At 40.2% G+C, this 16607-nt stretch overlaps 1 protein-coding gene and 1 long non-coding RNA gene across 2 annotated transcripts; one reads left to right on the top strand and one right to left on the bottom strand.

The window, feature by feature from the left end:
* The first annotated feature begins 1297 nt into the window (after nt 1–1297).
* Nucleotides 1298–12353, top strand: LOC149826864 (uncharacterized). Its single transcript, XR_016434804.1, has 3 exons — nt 1298–1606; nt 3523–3644; nt 11943–12353. It is a non-coding gene; the product is annotated as an uncharacterized LOC149826864 (long non-coding RNA).
* A 1246-nt stretch (nt 12354–13599) lies between these two features.
* LOC149826865 (uncharacterized) lies at nt 13600–15879 on the bottom strand. Its single transcript, XM_090019008.1, has 2 exons — nt 14175–15879; nt 13600–14070 (listed from the first exon to the last, which is right to left on the bottom strand). The coding sequence occupies exons 1-2, from the start codon at nt 15811–15813 to the stop codon at nt 13652–13654; spliced, it is 2058 nt and encodes a 685-aa protein (XP_089875134.1). The 5' UTR covers nt 15814–15879; the 3' UTR covers nt 13600–13651.
* Nucleotides 15880–16607: the final 728 nt, after the last annotated feature.

A 16607-nucleotide genomic window follows, 5' to 3' on the forward strand; every position in this document is an offset into this window, starting at 1 on the left:
GGTTGAGCTCGAACCAAATCGCAAAAAGGCAGAGCAACAAGAGTTCTCAGCTGCTGTTGCAACTACTTCACCGGAGCAGACAAAAGTAGAGGGAGAAGGCAGGTGCAAGTGGTGCCAATCAGAGAAGGAGTAGGGATTGACGATGGAGGGCTCGACTGAGTCGAGCCTAGTCCCACAAAAAATCGGGGGCACCTTGGGAATAAGGTGGCCTCCGGCCACTGCGCACGAGGCGCATGGAGGTTGATGGTGGTTGAGCATCACCGAAAAGGAGTCATAATCTTCATACATCGGGTTTTGGAGACCCGCGTACTACCGAACTGAACCAAGAGCGCTTTCCCAGTCTTTTGAAAATTATGTTTCCTATAATTAAACACCATTATATATGCATTTCCCTACTCCATTCCTTAAAATCTTCGTACCACTCAGGGAGTTTTACATTGTGAGGATAATGACGGTAAGTGGCAATGCCAGCAGATTAGGTCTCTAATCCTGGGGGTGGTGGTTTCTCCCTGTAAATACAAAAAAAGGTTAATTAGTAAGTTAACTCTCTTAACTCATCATGGGTTAGTGATGACCTAGGCTAAAGGAATGAAAGTTTGTTTTTTATTAGGGGTGCAAGATTTAGGTGCTTTTTAAAAAAAAAATAAAACTTAGGTGTTGTGTTTATTAATGCGCAAATTTTAGATGCATTTTTTTAAAAAAATTCTCTACTGAAAAATAAAGCTATAAAGGCACGTTTGAAAGCAATAAAAAATTTCATAGGAAAAGAAAATTTTTCTTATGAAAAGTTTTGATATGATAACTCTTTTAAATAAAATTTTTTCTCTTATTGGTGTAGTATGAGAAAAATGAAGTGGAATAATGTGAGAAAATGACAGAGAGGTGTCAACTAGAGTCACCAGACCCTAGAGAAAGTGGTGGTTGATCACAACAAAGAGAAAGAGAGACCTGAAAATGGTGGTGGGTGGGAGGAAGATGAAGACGGAGGAAGCACTTCACGTAGCAGTCCATGGAAAGAATTGTGGGTGAATGGTTGCCCTAATGCAAAAATAATAATAATAATAATTTTTTTCCAAAAATCAGACTTTTTAAAAAAAACTTTCTTTTGAAAAATTTTCTATGGGAAAAAATATCATTTTTTCTTTCTTACCTGCATTTTCCCTACCATTGTCTCGCTTCCAGCAACGTCTCAGCTTCCCGAGTCGAAACTTTCTGACCCATCCGATTATTGAGTTACAACTTTGTCGAAAAAAATCAGCAACGTCTCGGCTTCGGAGCAGCGCGTGAGAGAGAGAGAGACGCGAAGGAGCGAGAGAGAAGGAATATGCTGAAGTCGGCCCTCTTCAAGCTACGGAATTCGGCGACGATCGAGCTCAGGAAACCGCGTCGATTCAACGCCGACCATGGTGGGATTCCCAGAGAGAGAGAGAGCGGATTGCGTGGTCATCGGCGCGGGACTCTTGGGGACGGCGATCTCCAGAGCTGTGTCTTTGGCGGGGAAGGACGTCGAATCCGCTTCTACTTTCGGTATCGGCGGCCCGGCACTAGTTCTCGCAATAGCGAGGTCATTCACGCGGGGATTTACTACCCCACCAATTCACTAAAGGCGAGATCTCTATGATGTTTTTTTCCTTAAAAAATGGATCTCTATGATGTTTGTGAACGATGGGTATTGGAGTTATTGCTGTTTTTTTATTGGGTGTGTTGAGTTGGAAAGGAATTTGATGACTAGAAGGTTGCTTTGGTGTTTCTGTTGTGCCTTTTTGAGAGTTGAAGATGACCGACCTTTGTTTTGTTTTGTTTTTGAGATTGTGGGAAATGATTGTCTCCGGGGTTTACTACCCCATCAATTCCCTAATGGGTGTCCGAGTTGTTGCTGTTTCTTGTTGGTGTGATGAGTTAAATTGAAATTCGATGGATAGAAGTTGGTGTTCTATTGCATCTTTTTGAGAGTTGAAGATGGGCCACCTTTGGTTTCTTTTTTTATATTGTGCCAATGATTCTGGTGTATTTGGTCGTTTGGTGCTGATTAGCATTGTTGGTCATCGAAAGTTGAGTGAATTGGAGGTCCTGATGATGACTCATCAAGAGTTCCACTTGAAGTATGACCCAACATTGGTTAGAGATGTTTATGCTCCTGTTTCTCATCAATTATGTGGAACTGAATTGGGTTCTGAGATTTTAGTTGGTTTAGTTGTTCCGTATGTTGCATTTTTGCCGCAAATGGGACTTGCCCCAAGATTGATTTTCCATTAGTTATGTGGAGCTAAATTTACTCCTAAGAGCATAGCTGGTTTACTTGGTCTCTGTGTTAGAAATTTGATGCAATCGGAACCTGTCCCAATATTGATTTTCTGATGCTTAGGCACAAAGGCGTAGGATACTGGCTTCAAGTTGATTACTATTGTGTTGTTGGAAATTGGAAGTCGAGTCAATTGCAGGACCCAACAACGATTGAATAACATGGTGTTACATTGGAATATTATGACATTAAATGTTTGATCTTCAGAAAGCAAGAGTGTACGATTGGTTGTTGTTTGTCATTAGCTGTGTTGAGCTAGAATGAGTTTTGGATGCATAGTGGTCGACTACTTTACATTTTGCAGCAAATGGAACTTAGACCACATTTTTTTTCTACGTGGAAATGAAGAATATGGATGTTTATAATTGTTTGTAATAAGCATGCATGTTCTATTTGTTTCTTACTATTTGCTGAGTAATAGAATTTGGAGGCTTCAATTGCAAACAGAAAATGACCAATTAGCTAGTTTGAGTATTTATAAGAATGAGCTTGTTGGCATGCAACCCATTGAAGGTAGTTTTCTTTGATTTAATTATTGCGTAGTCCCATTTTTGTTGCAGATGAAACATGAACATGCTTTGATATTGTTCTAGTTTTGTTCTGGTTTGTTTGCACACTGACCCTTGCAATTCCAGGATTAATGTTGATAGGACAAAAAAGTATTTGTTGATTATACATTCCATACAATGATCTTTGACGGATATCCAAAACCCCTATATGAGGATTCCTTGTTCTAATGTTTTCATGTTGCTTTGATGGCTTCTTGATGAATCAACTCAAAATTCAAAAAAGTCCAAGTCGATATGTATTTTATAGGTTATATTTTCTGGTTGAGTGAATTTTAGTGGTTTAGTCTATCATCATTAAGATGGAAACAACAACTGCTATGGCAACAATCATTGTTATGTGCGGATACTGTTGATTTCCAGAAACCAACTTGCAAACCATCACTTGTTTAGTTTTTGCATGGAACCACTGGCATGCACAAAATGCACTTTTGTTCTTTTTCTTTCATTCTACTTTGATTTTTCCTTTTCCTTGTCGGCTTCTGATTAAGTTGTAGCTGTCTAGGCAACTCTTTGTGTAAGAGGGAGGGAATTACTGAAAGTATTGCTTTGATCATGGGATTCCACACAGTGATATTGGAAAACTAGTGGTAGCTTCAGAGCTTCCAAAGTTGACAGCTCTTCTGAATCATGGAATTGAAAATGGTGTTACAGGGTTGAGAATGATGGAGGGTTCTGAAGCTACCTTGATGGAGCCTGAACTACAGTGCGTCAAAGCTTTGTGGTGTCCTTGCTCCAGGATAGTTGATAGCCGCTCCTTCATGCTTTCTTTTGTGGTACGCATTTGACATTGATAGTTCCTGGTTTACTTTATTTGCCAGTCTGTCAGAGAACTAGTTATTCTAAATTATTCATGTTATAGCAAAATTATCCATTTTCAAGAGCTCTTCAGCAGCCTAGATTTTGTTTAATCAAAATTTTGGTTCAAGTGTCCACTTAAAGGATACCATCAAACACAAGTAGAAAAAGAAAAAAAAAGGAAATTGCACAAATGTATCTAAAAGGTGCATACTTTTGTGCAAAGAAAGTGAACAAACTCAATGATACATCAAGTGAAGATTACCATACTGGTAACCAATTGACCTTTTAAACCAAGCATGTGGTGTTAGTGTAGAACATGTTTTAGATCACGGGTAAAAAACCAACATGAGCAAGGTAATCTAGATGTGGATTTATAGAAACCTCTCCGTGATGACTGCCATCAAGCAAGGTAGCCATTTGATGATTGCCAATGTCTATGGTTGTAACGCCCCAAATATTTAACTCAAAAATATTGAAATAAATTTTTTTTTCTAAAACCACAACAAAAATATTTTATTAATCTCTCAGTCAAATAATTTGGGTGGGTTACAAGTGATAGCACACACTCAATAACATTAAAAAATCTTGCCTTGAAATTTTACAAGTCATAAATGACAAATTTAATGAATTTATGAAAGTCAGAGTTCCTCAGGACATCCAAAGAAGATATGGTCTCATGGCCCATCCCCACGACGACTGCAATTGCCCATCTTTACTTGTTTTCTGAAAAATATTAATTCAGAAGGGGTCAGACTACCCCGTCTGAGTAAGAAGCAAAATATCTATATAAATGTGCTCAGTGTCATGTGTACAAGTATATGTGCAACCCATAGACAAATGACAAACATTTAAACAAGTTCTGAATGTACAATTCACTAAATTCAAGTATTTCATGATTTACTACATAAAGGAAAAACATCCATGAATGACATATCATATGAATGAATCACATTTAGGTTATCACATTGGAATGTAAAGGAAAACATTGCTAAATTAAGCATCATATGAGTGAATCACAAACCTATTATAACAAGTGCAACATCAAGTATTGTGTGTATACTTGAAGACTTTAAAAAGTGTACTGACTTTATGTTTCTCTTGTTAATTACCCTGTGGGTACGCACATGCATAGACATCGTAGCGGACCGAGACCACACGGGGATTTATTATGCATTTTTCAATTTATATCCCGTGTGACCTATGTCACATGGGTGCGGGTGCGGGCGCGGGTGCGGGTGCGGGTGCGGGGATTCGGCACTTCCAAAAAACCCGGGTGCGGGGGTGCGGCAGGGGCAAAAATGTAATAAGTAATATATATATATATATATATATATATATATATATATATATATATATATATATATATATATATATATATATATATATATATATATATATATATATATAAAGGGGGTTGGGGAATAGGCGGGGTTTTTTTTTAAAAAGGGGGTTGGGGAATAGGCGGGGTTTTTTTTTTAAACTTTGCAGCTGTCAGGCAGCTGCTGTCAGCAGCTGACAGGCAGCTGCTGACAGCAGCTGACAGACAGCTGCTGTCAGCAGCTGTGCTGACAGCTGCTGACAGCACAGCTGACAGCTGCTGTCAGCAGCTGTGCGTGAAAACTGAAAAACTTACTTTATGCTAGTCTGTCAGCAGCTGACAGACTAGCATAAAGTTTTTTAAAAAAAAATTCGAAGCCCATTTGGGCAATTTTTTTTTTTAAAAATGGACATTAATGATCCTGGGTGCGGTCAACGCACCCAGGATCAAGTTGACCGCACCCGGTGCGGCACCCGCACCCGCACCCGCGTCGAGTCGCGTCGACGCGGGTGCGGCACCCTCCTAGCCGAATCCCTGTGACATAGCGTGTGACTAGTCGTACGAAGGTCTAAAGGGGACGGTCTATGACCGAGAGAATACTCCCCAATGGCTAGAACTAGAATTAAGATGCACCCTGGTAACTTCTGCAGAAGACTTGGATCTACCACCTAGGACACATTAGTAGTCCTGACCCTCTAACTCCGTGGACTGGGGACCCGGTGAGACATCTAGCTCTCACAAAAACACGAAGGTCCACGAAACTTGTACCACCTACCCTCTCCAAGGTAGATCATGAGTCCGGTAACATACACCATCTTTCAGGTATACCCAGAACCTTGGGAAAACCAGTAACATATACCGTTGTCAGGTATACCCAGTATCCCGAGAAACCAGTAACATATACCGTCTTTCAGGCATACCCAGAATCCTACACTTAGTTTATATGTACATATTTTTCATTCTTGTTTGTTTTTTTGTGCAAGTCATTGCACCATAGGGGATTTCCGAAATCCCAACCCACACTCGGGGTGATCTCAATGTATGCACATTACCCATCGAATGCCCAATAGGCACCAACCATAATTTCTCAGAATTTTGGATCAACTCTGAGCCGAGTACTTATACTTACAACATTTTAAAGTTTCATTTCTAAGCTCGGGTATATGTTTCATACCCCACTGACCATGCACTCATATGACATGTCTCAAGTACAGTTTTTCATAAGTGCTCGTATGATACTACAATGGTCTCGCAAGACCACAAGCTCGGTTTTGAGCTTTTCCATGATCATGACATGACAAATGCCCTTTATTAAGCAATTTGTTTTTTTTATAACAAGCATATATCAATCGGCACAAGACATGTCATAACATTCGCATGTAATCACCATTCAATTTATACGTGAGTTCCTTAACATCATAAGTGCCCATACGGTGCCACAAGGGTTTTGCATGCTCAGTTTCAATTTTATGTTATCATGCACCTATAATCTTTCTTGATGATGCAATTATCACAACATATGCATTTAACAATGTGTGGTTCATGCATTGAACGTTGATCGCAACAATCATATATCAATCACATACAATACCATGTGCAACATGAATACGTCATTGATATCTCATTCATTTGCCACATTTATTGACACATAACTTTATTTTCATAAGCATATAATAAAATCATCATGCTCTTTAAACATGTGCGCATCAGTGCGTTTCAGACCTACTCTGAGTATGTGCATAATAGTGAATCTCAAATGTAACACACATTTCATTTGTAGGGAAAATAACAAGTATAATTGGCATTTCGCAACTCGAGAATGGGATAAACATTCATTTCAGAAACAAACAGTATAAAAATGCAACTTTTGCAAAAGTGTGTTTGCGTACACTATAATGGTCAAAACAATTCAAATTTCTATATTTCTTTTAGATTGACAAATAGACAAGAATACGTATACACTTAAGGTTTCGCAAATTCAAGCTTTTATCGTTTATAAGACCGTAACGAACCTTTTTGTTTCTCAAAATAATTTATCATATATATATATATATATTTATTTATATATATACTCTTTAGATTGTATTTGAACTACCCTGAGTCATAGACAAGCCGATAATCCATGGCAGCCACTGGGAATGTTGACAGGGTAGCATACCCTTTCGGTCACTGGCTGTTAGTGAGGAGTTGGGATCGTTTGATCCCAGCCTGCTGTGCCTGCAAGGGTGTAGCGACAATTGCCATTCGGCTTAACACAACAAACCCAGTCTGTCGTGTTCAGCAGGCATTATTCTATCCGGAAAGAAGCGATCAACTAAATTTCCCAAACACTCTTGTGTGTGCACATACAAATTCACATACTCACATGCATATCATTCATGGATTTATAAACGCTTACTTGTGCGCATTGCTAGTCTTGGATTCACAATTTCACCTTTATATATGTATGTATGTATGTATGTATATATATGTATATATTGATGAAGAAAAACTGGAGTTTGGCAGACCCCTACTAGTCATAAAACTCATACCATTGAGTCTTGCAATCATCCCAAGACAAGGTGGTGTGCATTCACAGCTCCTACCAGGACAATTGGAAATGTACATACCCATTCCCAATTTGGAATTGGTCTGACCCGTTACCCTTTTTTTGAATGTATATATCGCTGGATATGTTGGAATGATTTTCAAATATGTATATGTCTATGTATATGTTTAAAGTATGCATAGGATATATATTATCGTACACCTGCACGTCGTCTTACCGTGCCACCAAGGTCGCACCTTGCCTATGACCAGGGCGATTTTGCAAGCTGGGGTGAGGCCGACCTCAGTTTGTTGCACCTACAACCTTGACTGCCCACTGGCCCACACAATAGTTTTAGTGTGTTGTGTATATCATGGGCAGGTGTGGCCTGCGTCAACACCCAAACAGCCCGAATATTAGCAAACCCAAGCCAATTTACACCAAGTTATGCACTTTTTTTCCTATAGATTGCGACGTTTCGAGTTAAAGTATAATGGCAGGCTGAAGTGTGTTAATTCACTAACATTACCCTTGGTCTCAATAAACCTCAACGTTTTTATTTTCTAAAACAAAACATAGCAGTCTAATATTATTTCCTATATGACAACTTTTAAAAAGGAAATCAAAATTTTGAAATAGCACTTAAAACAAATCCAGAACGTTATATGAAAAAGGAACAACTACAGATGATGCTTAAAAAAAAATATTCCTAAGAAACATGCAGTAGGGACGGTGATTAAAAATGCATGGACCCCATGCTTTAATGACCAGTATACATCTATGTATTCCTTTGAATAACAACCGTTTTTTTTTTTAAACAAAGATTGATGCTTTAACAAGAATAACTTGCATGCATACAACATGTCTTCACATGAGTAGCGTTTTATCGAACATGGGTTTGCAAAATATCATTCGTGTAAACATTTTCATCTAGCATCTACTATACTGTAGACCCCCAATTAGCCCTAACTAATACAATGTGCAAGCATTTCAGGCGAGTTATATTAAGTGCTAAAAAAAAACTCTGCCATATCCATGAAAAATAATGTGAATAGAAAGAAAAGAAAAATGATGGGCAGTCTTCAAGGCTGTAACTATGACCATAACTCTTCTTCTCATGCAGGTCATACCAGTTTGGTACGAACCTGAACTAGTTCTTGGACTGACTAATGTACCGACCGTCCAAAATTTCGATAATGTGCAGATCTACGATCCCCACCCTAGATCTGCACATTCGTCTCATCCCCTGGATCTATTAATACTGATTTAACACTGCCAAGGGGGCGATTGCCTCAAGTGTATTCGCTTACCAGGTTTGGAAGCCACTTTCATCAGCCATGGCTAAGACCCATGGTTGTACAGGGTTGCAATAAGTATGCAATATATTTATACTACAGGGCACATCACACACACATAAAGAATATATTGCCCCTTACCTTAGTTCGAAGAATCGTGCCCGCAAAATGACATTGCTTCCTTCCTTCTTGGTTGAAGTTCCACGTAAGGTGAGGAAGGGACTCAATGAGAAAAAATGGAGGCTATGGAGGTTTAGAGAGAGAGAGAGAGAGAGAGAGAGAGAGAGAGAGCAAATCACGATTCACGATTTGCTAAGGAGGTTCTCTCCTCCCTATATTATCTCCTCATAGTTAGGGCTTCCAAGTTTTTTTTGAAAAAAGTGGAAACCGTCCCACTCATACACGATTTTCCATCTCACTCACTTTTCCTAAGTCGCCCTTCCCCTTCAATGGAGCATTTGATTTTTCAACCACATTTCTTTTCTTTTGTGGTACCCTTCCTACTCTTGTGTTGAGAGCTCCCCTAAAATCATGGAAAAGGGGAGAGATCTTAGTTTTTTTTTAAGATTCCTTTGGCAAGTGGTAACTCCCCACGTTACCACCTACCTTTTAGGTCTAGCAAAAAAGTATGAGCTTTTGGCTCACAGTTTTTATTTTCTTGAAACCCTTCCCTATTCAATACTTTATGTAACCCCCCCTTTTTCCTTTTCAAAAAAACATGGGTTGGGTTTCTCCTTTGAGAAAATCGCCCAGCCCTCCTTCCTTGAAAACGTAGTTTCCATTAAAGCCACTTTAACGAGGAGTTACGAAGTCTGTTCGAATTCCATCCAAAAGAAAAAATATATATTTTTTTTGTCAAAATGGCCCGGTGCACAGGGGGATTTGAACCGAAGTCCTGCTCTCTAAGGGGTAATGAGCCCCACCAGTGTGCTATTGCTTGTTTTGTTGCATATTTTTGCAATGTTAATGTATTTATCCTCTTTTAACAGTTTGATGAGTTTAACAAAATGACGTTTTTGATAAAAAAAGCCACATCCTTTTTCAAAAATCCGTGTATATGACTAATGAGATTTGAACTCAGGTTGCCTCGTAACTAGGCAAGACCTCTTGCCATAACACCACTTCACCTCTTGTTACAATATTGGTCATATTTAATTCATTTATATACGAATTGGTTTTTTTTGACGAATCTCAAATATGAGTGGGATCGAAAATATATTTTAGATCTTCTAAACTTTCTAACTCGATTTTCGGATCTTGATTGAGATTTGACCATATTTGGATCCATTAAGATCTAATTGAATTCCAATTGGGTTTCGGATCCATCCAGGATCCGAATCTATTCGTCGTATTCAAATCCAAATACTGGATCCATTTGATCCTGTTTGGATTCAAGATCCATTTGGATCAAATCCATATCACATTACCGTATTTATTTTGAAGAATTTTAACATTTATTTATTTTGATAATTATCAAAATTTTGCGGGTTTTACAATGGTGGTCACGCAACCGTTGTAAATTCCATGAAAATTTTCTACCTATCAACTAAGTTGCCTTCCTTTAACCTATACCTTCCAATTTCAATCTTGGATTCAGAGAGTGGCATACCTCAGCAGTTGTACACAGGCCAGAAGTTGCAGCAGCTAGCTCTGTGACATCTGTCCCTGTGATCAATTGAAGAAGGTGGTAAGTACTCACTACTCACATATGCCGGGGTGAATGATAACTTTTTAATGATATTTTTCTATGAACAAGAAAAAACAATGTGTCCATGCATAATTATGTCAAACTTTTTTTTGGTAGTATACTATATTCTCTTTTTACGTCTAAACATTCAATTGGCATGTCTAGGGATATCTTATTGTTGTGTAATTTAGGTATAAGGAAAACATGCCAAGTTATGTTTTCATACCCCATATAGACCTAGAGGAAGCCAGAATATTTTGAAAAGGAAGCGCAAGGTACATCCTGTTAACCAAGCAAGGAAATACCTTAAGGATGTTTTTCTCTGCCTAAAGAAACATAGAATGTAGATTTGAGAACATTTTATCTGAACAACATTCTGTGCTAATAGATTTTAGAAACTCAAATAAAGCTAAGGGGAAATAAGAAACTTGAAAGCAATAGAATGTACGTCCAAATCTGCCTATGGTATTAAAAGAATGCCTTCATAAGGTGATCATATTAAGCGTCAACATGTTGCTAACCGCAACCTCTGATAGATAATGCACACACACATTGAGCACAAATTTGTCATTTTTTGTAATGCATGGGATTCCTGCATTTCTGAAGTTTCAAGTAAAATCTTTTAAGATATGGTTGTGGAATATTTAGCTTGTGCATGTACAATTGCAATCCCATAGCTCTTGATTTGTATTCACAAAGTTCCGTGATCCATCATTTACATTTTCATGTTGGTGGGTAACAACTTTGCTTCCAGTTTTAATGAATTACCAGGTTATGCAAAATGCTAAGAGTTATATAGCTAACTCAAGAGTGCTGATCCAGGTGTTTCCAGACATCAACAGTACATCCCAATTCAGGCACATTGCCACTGGATAGATGTTTTTGTCAACAATAGGGACATCCTATTTCCTACACATCATAGTAACAAATAAAATTACCGTGTATATCATAGCTGTAGCGAAACATTAAAAAAAAGAAGAAAAAAGTTAAACTAGACAGTACAGTATAGGGACCAAATCTGCTAAATTACATGGAATAAATGTAGAGCTGGATTTTCGGCTGTCTTCCAATGATCAGTGTGATAAGGATGTGAACATGATGCTATCACTTACAGATGATAGTCAAATTTTTTCATTTTTTCCCCCATGTATATCATAGCTGTAGTGAAACATTAAAAAGAAGAAAAAGTTGAACTAGACAATACAGTATAGGGACCAAATCTGCTGAATTACATGGAATAAATGTAGAGCTGAATTTTTTGCTGTCTTTGAATGATCGGTGTGATAAGGATGTGAACATGAAGCTATCACTTACATATGATAGTCAATTCTTTTTCCTTTTTTTCTTGGGAGTATCAGTCAGTTATTGTATGCTAATGGTGATCACTTTATCGGTCTGATTACTACTTTTCTGATAGCTGCCATTATTCACTTGTTCTTTTAACAGGTTTGACTATTCAGTAGATGCAAACCGTGTAGAAAAATTCTATCCAGAAATAAGAAAATACTACCCTAATTTAGAGGATGGTTCACTGGAGCCAGGTTATGTTGGTATCAGATCAAAGCTTTCGGGACCAAAGCAGCCATTCATGGATTTTGTTATACAGGTAATTTCTTCGTCTCTTTGTGATGAATTTGTGTGGAAATGAAATGCCTATAAATGTGAAAACAACTGCTCTCAAATTCATGTGCAGCTAAGCCTGTTGAGAGTCTTATATTTCTATTAGGATGTTCCTGCTTGCTCACAGTTATGCTTTTGCATCATCTGTAAATTGTTCTGTGGAAGACAATAATGAATGCAAGCTACTGAAAGGTATTCTGTGATAGTAAGACCATTTCTTCATTGTTGGAAAATAAATAGTTCAGTACTCGCACATATTTTGAATCAATTGCCAGCCCTTGTAATTAAATTAGAAGAGAAGCTATTTTGTTTAAGTTCTATTCGGTCTAGAGGACATAGAGCGACTGTAGACTTGCAGTCGGTTCCAATGATGTCATCCACATGCATAGTCGGACAATCTGAGATTCTGAGGACATTGCCACACTGACTATGATTTGGTACTATTAGCAAAGTGTCATCCCTAGCTCCTGTTCATTTCATCTAGCTCTTAGAGTTGCATAGGCAGGACGCCAATGTTGCTATGTAGGCATAGGTAAAAGAAAAATGCTCAAGTTGCATTTTAACTCATAGATAGTGCAAAGAATTTTGACCATGCTTGTTTTGCACCCGTCAACCCAAAACCCAAAGGATGGATCACTTGCATATGAACCAGCTTACGGTCATTCTGCTAACCAACCCTGGTTCATTCTTGTTCTTCTCTTCATTGTCTCGTAGCATATAAGAAAATGTATAGGAAAGTCTAGGTTGCAATTATTATAAAGGATATCATACCATGTTTTATCATTTCCATGAGATCATCAATCAGCACCATATTGTACATCCGATGGCTAAGGAAACAGCCGACTTTCACTCTGTCAATTAGCCATGGTTCATTCTTCAATTTAAATTAATCTGTCGTCATGCTATGCAACCCCGGACATGACATCACTCAAGTGGATGAGTTCAGGGACTTTATTGGTCACCACAATCTTTGTTCTTTCTTCACAATCAGATAAGTATGTAACAGATGATCAGGTCAACTGGCTTGCAATTGTTGTTTTACAGCCTAGATCTCATTAGAATTGCATGATATGAAGCAAGTCATGGTGCTTGTTGAGCACTTTTTCATTCACAGATTAATGAGATTGATTTTCAGTTTGCTGAATCACAAGTTTCCAGTATTTCTCATGTTATGTAATTGTGTTTTTCATGGAAGGAAAGTTTTGCAGAGTAAGTCAAAAAAAAATATTTCAGTGATTTGAATACTAGAGAGACAAAAACACTAATAAAAAACCAGACAAAGTGTGTCTGTGGGAGAAACGAGAAATAAAACCCAACAATGAGCAGGATCAACCAAATATCAAGCAAATTTACTACAACAACTGCAAATTTTTTAGTAGTCGAAAGCATGTACATGAATATATGGCTATTCAAGTGTTCGTTATCCATAAGCTCATAAGATAGCCCATGTATGCATCATACACATGCATCGACGGCAGAGGTAAGTCCCACATCTTAAACATTAACATTGCTTGTAAGTACAATGCTAAAAAAACTTATGACATTAAAAACTCATAACCCATTCCATGATTTTCAGCATGACCATTGTTATCTCCATCCTCTCCCTCACTACCACTGCTATCATCATCAACATCATCAAATAATGGGTTTCCTCCAGGCTTAGTCCCAGATATCGAATCAGTGTTCTTAAAGGCTTCGATGTTCTCGATGAATACCGGCGCAATATCCTTTTTCCGCTTCTCTATGGAAGCCTTTTTCAATTGCAGGTTCATCCTCATATGTACTAAGTTGTTCAGTGCTTTAGGCTCCAAATCGTTCATCTTCTTAACATGGGATGCTTTAAGTGCACTCCTGTTTCGCTCACATGCTGAAGCACTACATGGCTGACTTAGAATTTTTATGGCCAACGACTGCAGAATCGGAATATCTGAGCCACACATTTCCCACCAAATACCTGAAACAATAGCAGAAAAGCATAGTCATCAGATCATATCCTCCCTGAATCCTATTAACTGAAACTTTAAAAGGAAAAGACTGCATTAGAGTTGAAGTGCATACGGGGATGTGCCGTGCGTAGCAGATCCACTCCAATTCCGCTAAAGATTTTGCGGTCTCGTGCATGATATCTGGTAAGCTCCTGTGCTACCTGCGCGCTATCTGACTGGGGCGCCATCTTCTGAATCACCTTCTCTATCCCAACCCGGATTTCAGCATTCATAATAACCAGATTATCGTAAAACAGATGCGGGTTAAGATACGCAGCAACTGTAAACAATGCGCTCTGTAATACATTGTGCCAGCACGCATCGATGATCTCCCAAAACAGCATATATTTCTCAACCTTGTTCTCATGGAAGGATTTGATGGCCTCTTTGGCGCGATGCAGAGCCTCGTACACATACCCCATTGTTGAACCATCGCCATCAACCATCCTCAGCACCTTCACCAAAGGCTCGATCGAACCCACAATCTCCTTGCCGTTGCTCCAGAACTCGTCCCCTAGCAACACTTCACTGATCACCCTCCCTTCATCCGATACGCAATTCAGCAAGCTCTGCCACTCGGCAGACGTAACCATCTTCCCCAAGGCTTCTTCCAATTTGATAATCGATTGCAAGCAGAAGACTTGGGTGACGAACCTCGTTCCGACGGGCTTATGCAACTCCTTTCCCTTGGTATGAGCCTTCATCAAATCGAACACATCTTCGTGCTTATACAGAAACTTGACTATCTTCTTAATGTTGAGCGTCATGGATTGTATGTAAGGAAGCTTGCCGATCTCTTCCAGCATCAAATCGATACAATGAGCAGCAGATGATGTCTTGAATATGTTGGGATACTTCTCTTCGATGATCGAACCGGCAGAGACGAAATCAGGCTCATTGACGGTGACCACCTGCACCACATTCTCCGGCCCGATCTCATTGATCGCGCCGCAGATGAAATCCGCGACGAAGGAAGCGTCCTCCGCGATCCCCACGAAGCACTGCGACTTCAGAAACACGGTTCCCTTGGGCGAGGAGGCGAGCAAGTTGACGTTGGGGCGGCCGCGGGCGTCCCTCCACATGCCGGACATGAGCGTGCAGCCCGTCGTCGCCCACGTCCGACGGACCTCCTCGACGTACTCGGCGGCCTGGCCCTTGAGATCGTCCAGTAGCTTCGTCCGGAACATCTCGTACGTCGGGGGGACGTAGCCGGGGCCGTAATTGGCGATCGCCATCATCGCTTCCTGGAAGTCCGACGAGCGGAGGGAGCGGAAGGGGAGGTTGTTCATGACGACGAACTTGACGAGGAGGAGGTCGATCCGCTCCTTGTCCTTAGCCTTGGGCTTGCGCGGCTGGTGAGGGTGAGGGGTGGCGGCGGTGGGCGAGAGGGCGGCGGCGAGGGCGAGCGGGGTCTCGGTGCAGGTGGCGGATGAGCCGCAGCCGGAGACGCCGCTCTGGGGGCGGAGCGCCCTGGACTTCTTCTTGCGGGGCTTGCGGGGCCGGCTCTGGAGGTCGGCGATGGCCGTGAGGGCGGCATCTCTGGCTGCCGGCGACGCCCGCGCGCACACCTCCACGTTGTTCTGGGCGACCTGGGCGAGGTGGTACTTGAACCGAGTGATCCCTCCGCTGATCCCCTTCTCGCAGAAGCTGCATTTGATCTTCCCCTCATACTCTGTTCCGTACTCCCACAGCGCGTCCTTCTCCCTAGGCATCTCTTTCTTCTTCTTCCTCTCTCTAGAAACAGCTCTGGTACTTGGGGGGGAAACCTAACGCCTGGTTCTGATTTTTTCCCCCTTTTTATCTGCTTCTTGTTTATTTAGGGTTTAAATATGGATGGGGTTAAATTGGGAGATCTGAATTTTTTCCTTTATTTTTTTAGTTTGTGATTGGTTCGTTTTTAAATGGTTGAAATGTGCATTCCGAAATGACAAATGGGACCTCGTTTTCTTGAAAGGCCTGGGAGGTTAAAAAAGGAGAATAGCGTTACAAAAGGGGAAGTAATAAAACGCGTTAAAGTGGATGTTGAAGGGTGTGGTAATTAATGAGGGCGATAAATTGGGGGTTGTGATTTGTGAATGGCGTTACGAAAGGGAAGGTAATAAAACGCGTTAAAGTGGTTGTTGAAGGGTATGGTAATTGATGGGGCCGATAAATTGGGGAAGTTCTTAGATAGGTCAGGTGGGTCTGTACTCTGTGTAGGCTTTGTGGAGTCTGGTTCGGGTCTTTGTTGGATTCGTGGGTAGGGTTGTAAATGGGTTGGACTCTGATTGGGTCGGGATCTAAACCTCTAGGTACACTTAGCCAATCCTGGCCCTTACCTTACTGGATCTATCTGTGGTTGACCTGGTTCCAGATCCAATTGGTCATTAATTTCCCCATCAGACATACGAGATCTACGGCTGGTAAATGAGCCAAAAGAAACGAGCTCAGATTGTTCAGACTCGGCTCTTTTACAGTCTAAATGTTGTTTTACCTTGTCATCTGGATCGAACCAGCTGAGCCAAGC

Source organism: Nuphar pumila, chromosome 10 (genome assembly GCF_984573655.1).
Source record: "Nuphar pumila chromosome 10, dmNupPumi1.hap1.1, whole genome shotgun sequence".
Taxonomy (NCBI): domain Eukaryota; kingdom Viridiplantae; phylum Streptophyta; class Magnoliopsida; order Nymphaeales; family Nymphaeaceae; genus Nuphar; species Nuphar pumila.

Bases quoted from the DNA above. Each gene is read 5' to 3' on its own strand.
- LOC149826865 (XM_090019008.1), bottom strand. From the start codon at position 15,813: ATGCCTAGGGAGAAGGACGCGCTGTGGGAGTACGGAACAGAGTATGAG. The intron at 14,071-14,174 runs GTATGCACTTCA...CTATTGTTTCAG, and splicing joins GCTACGCACGGCACATCCCC to GTATTTGGTGGGAAATGTGT.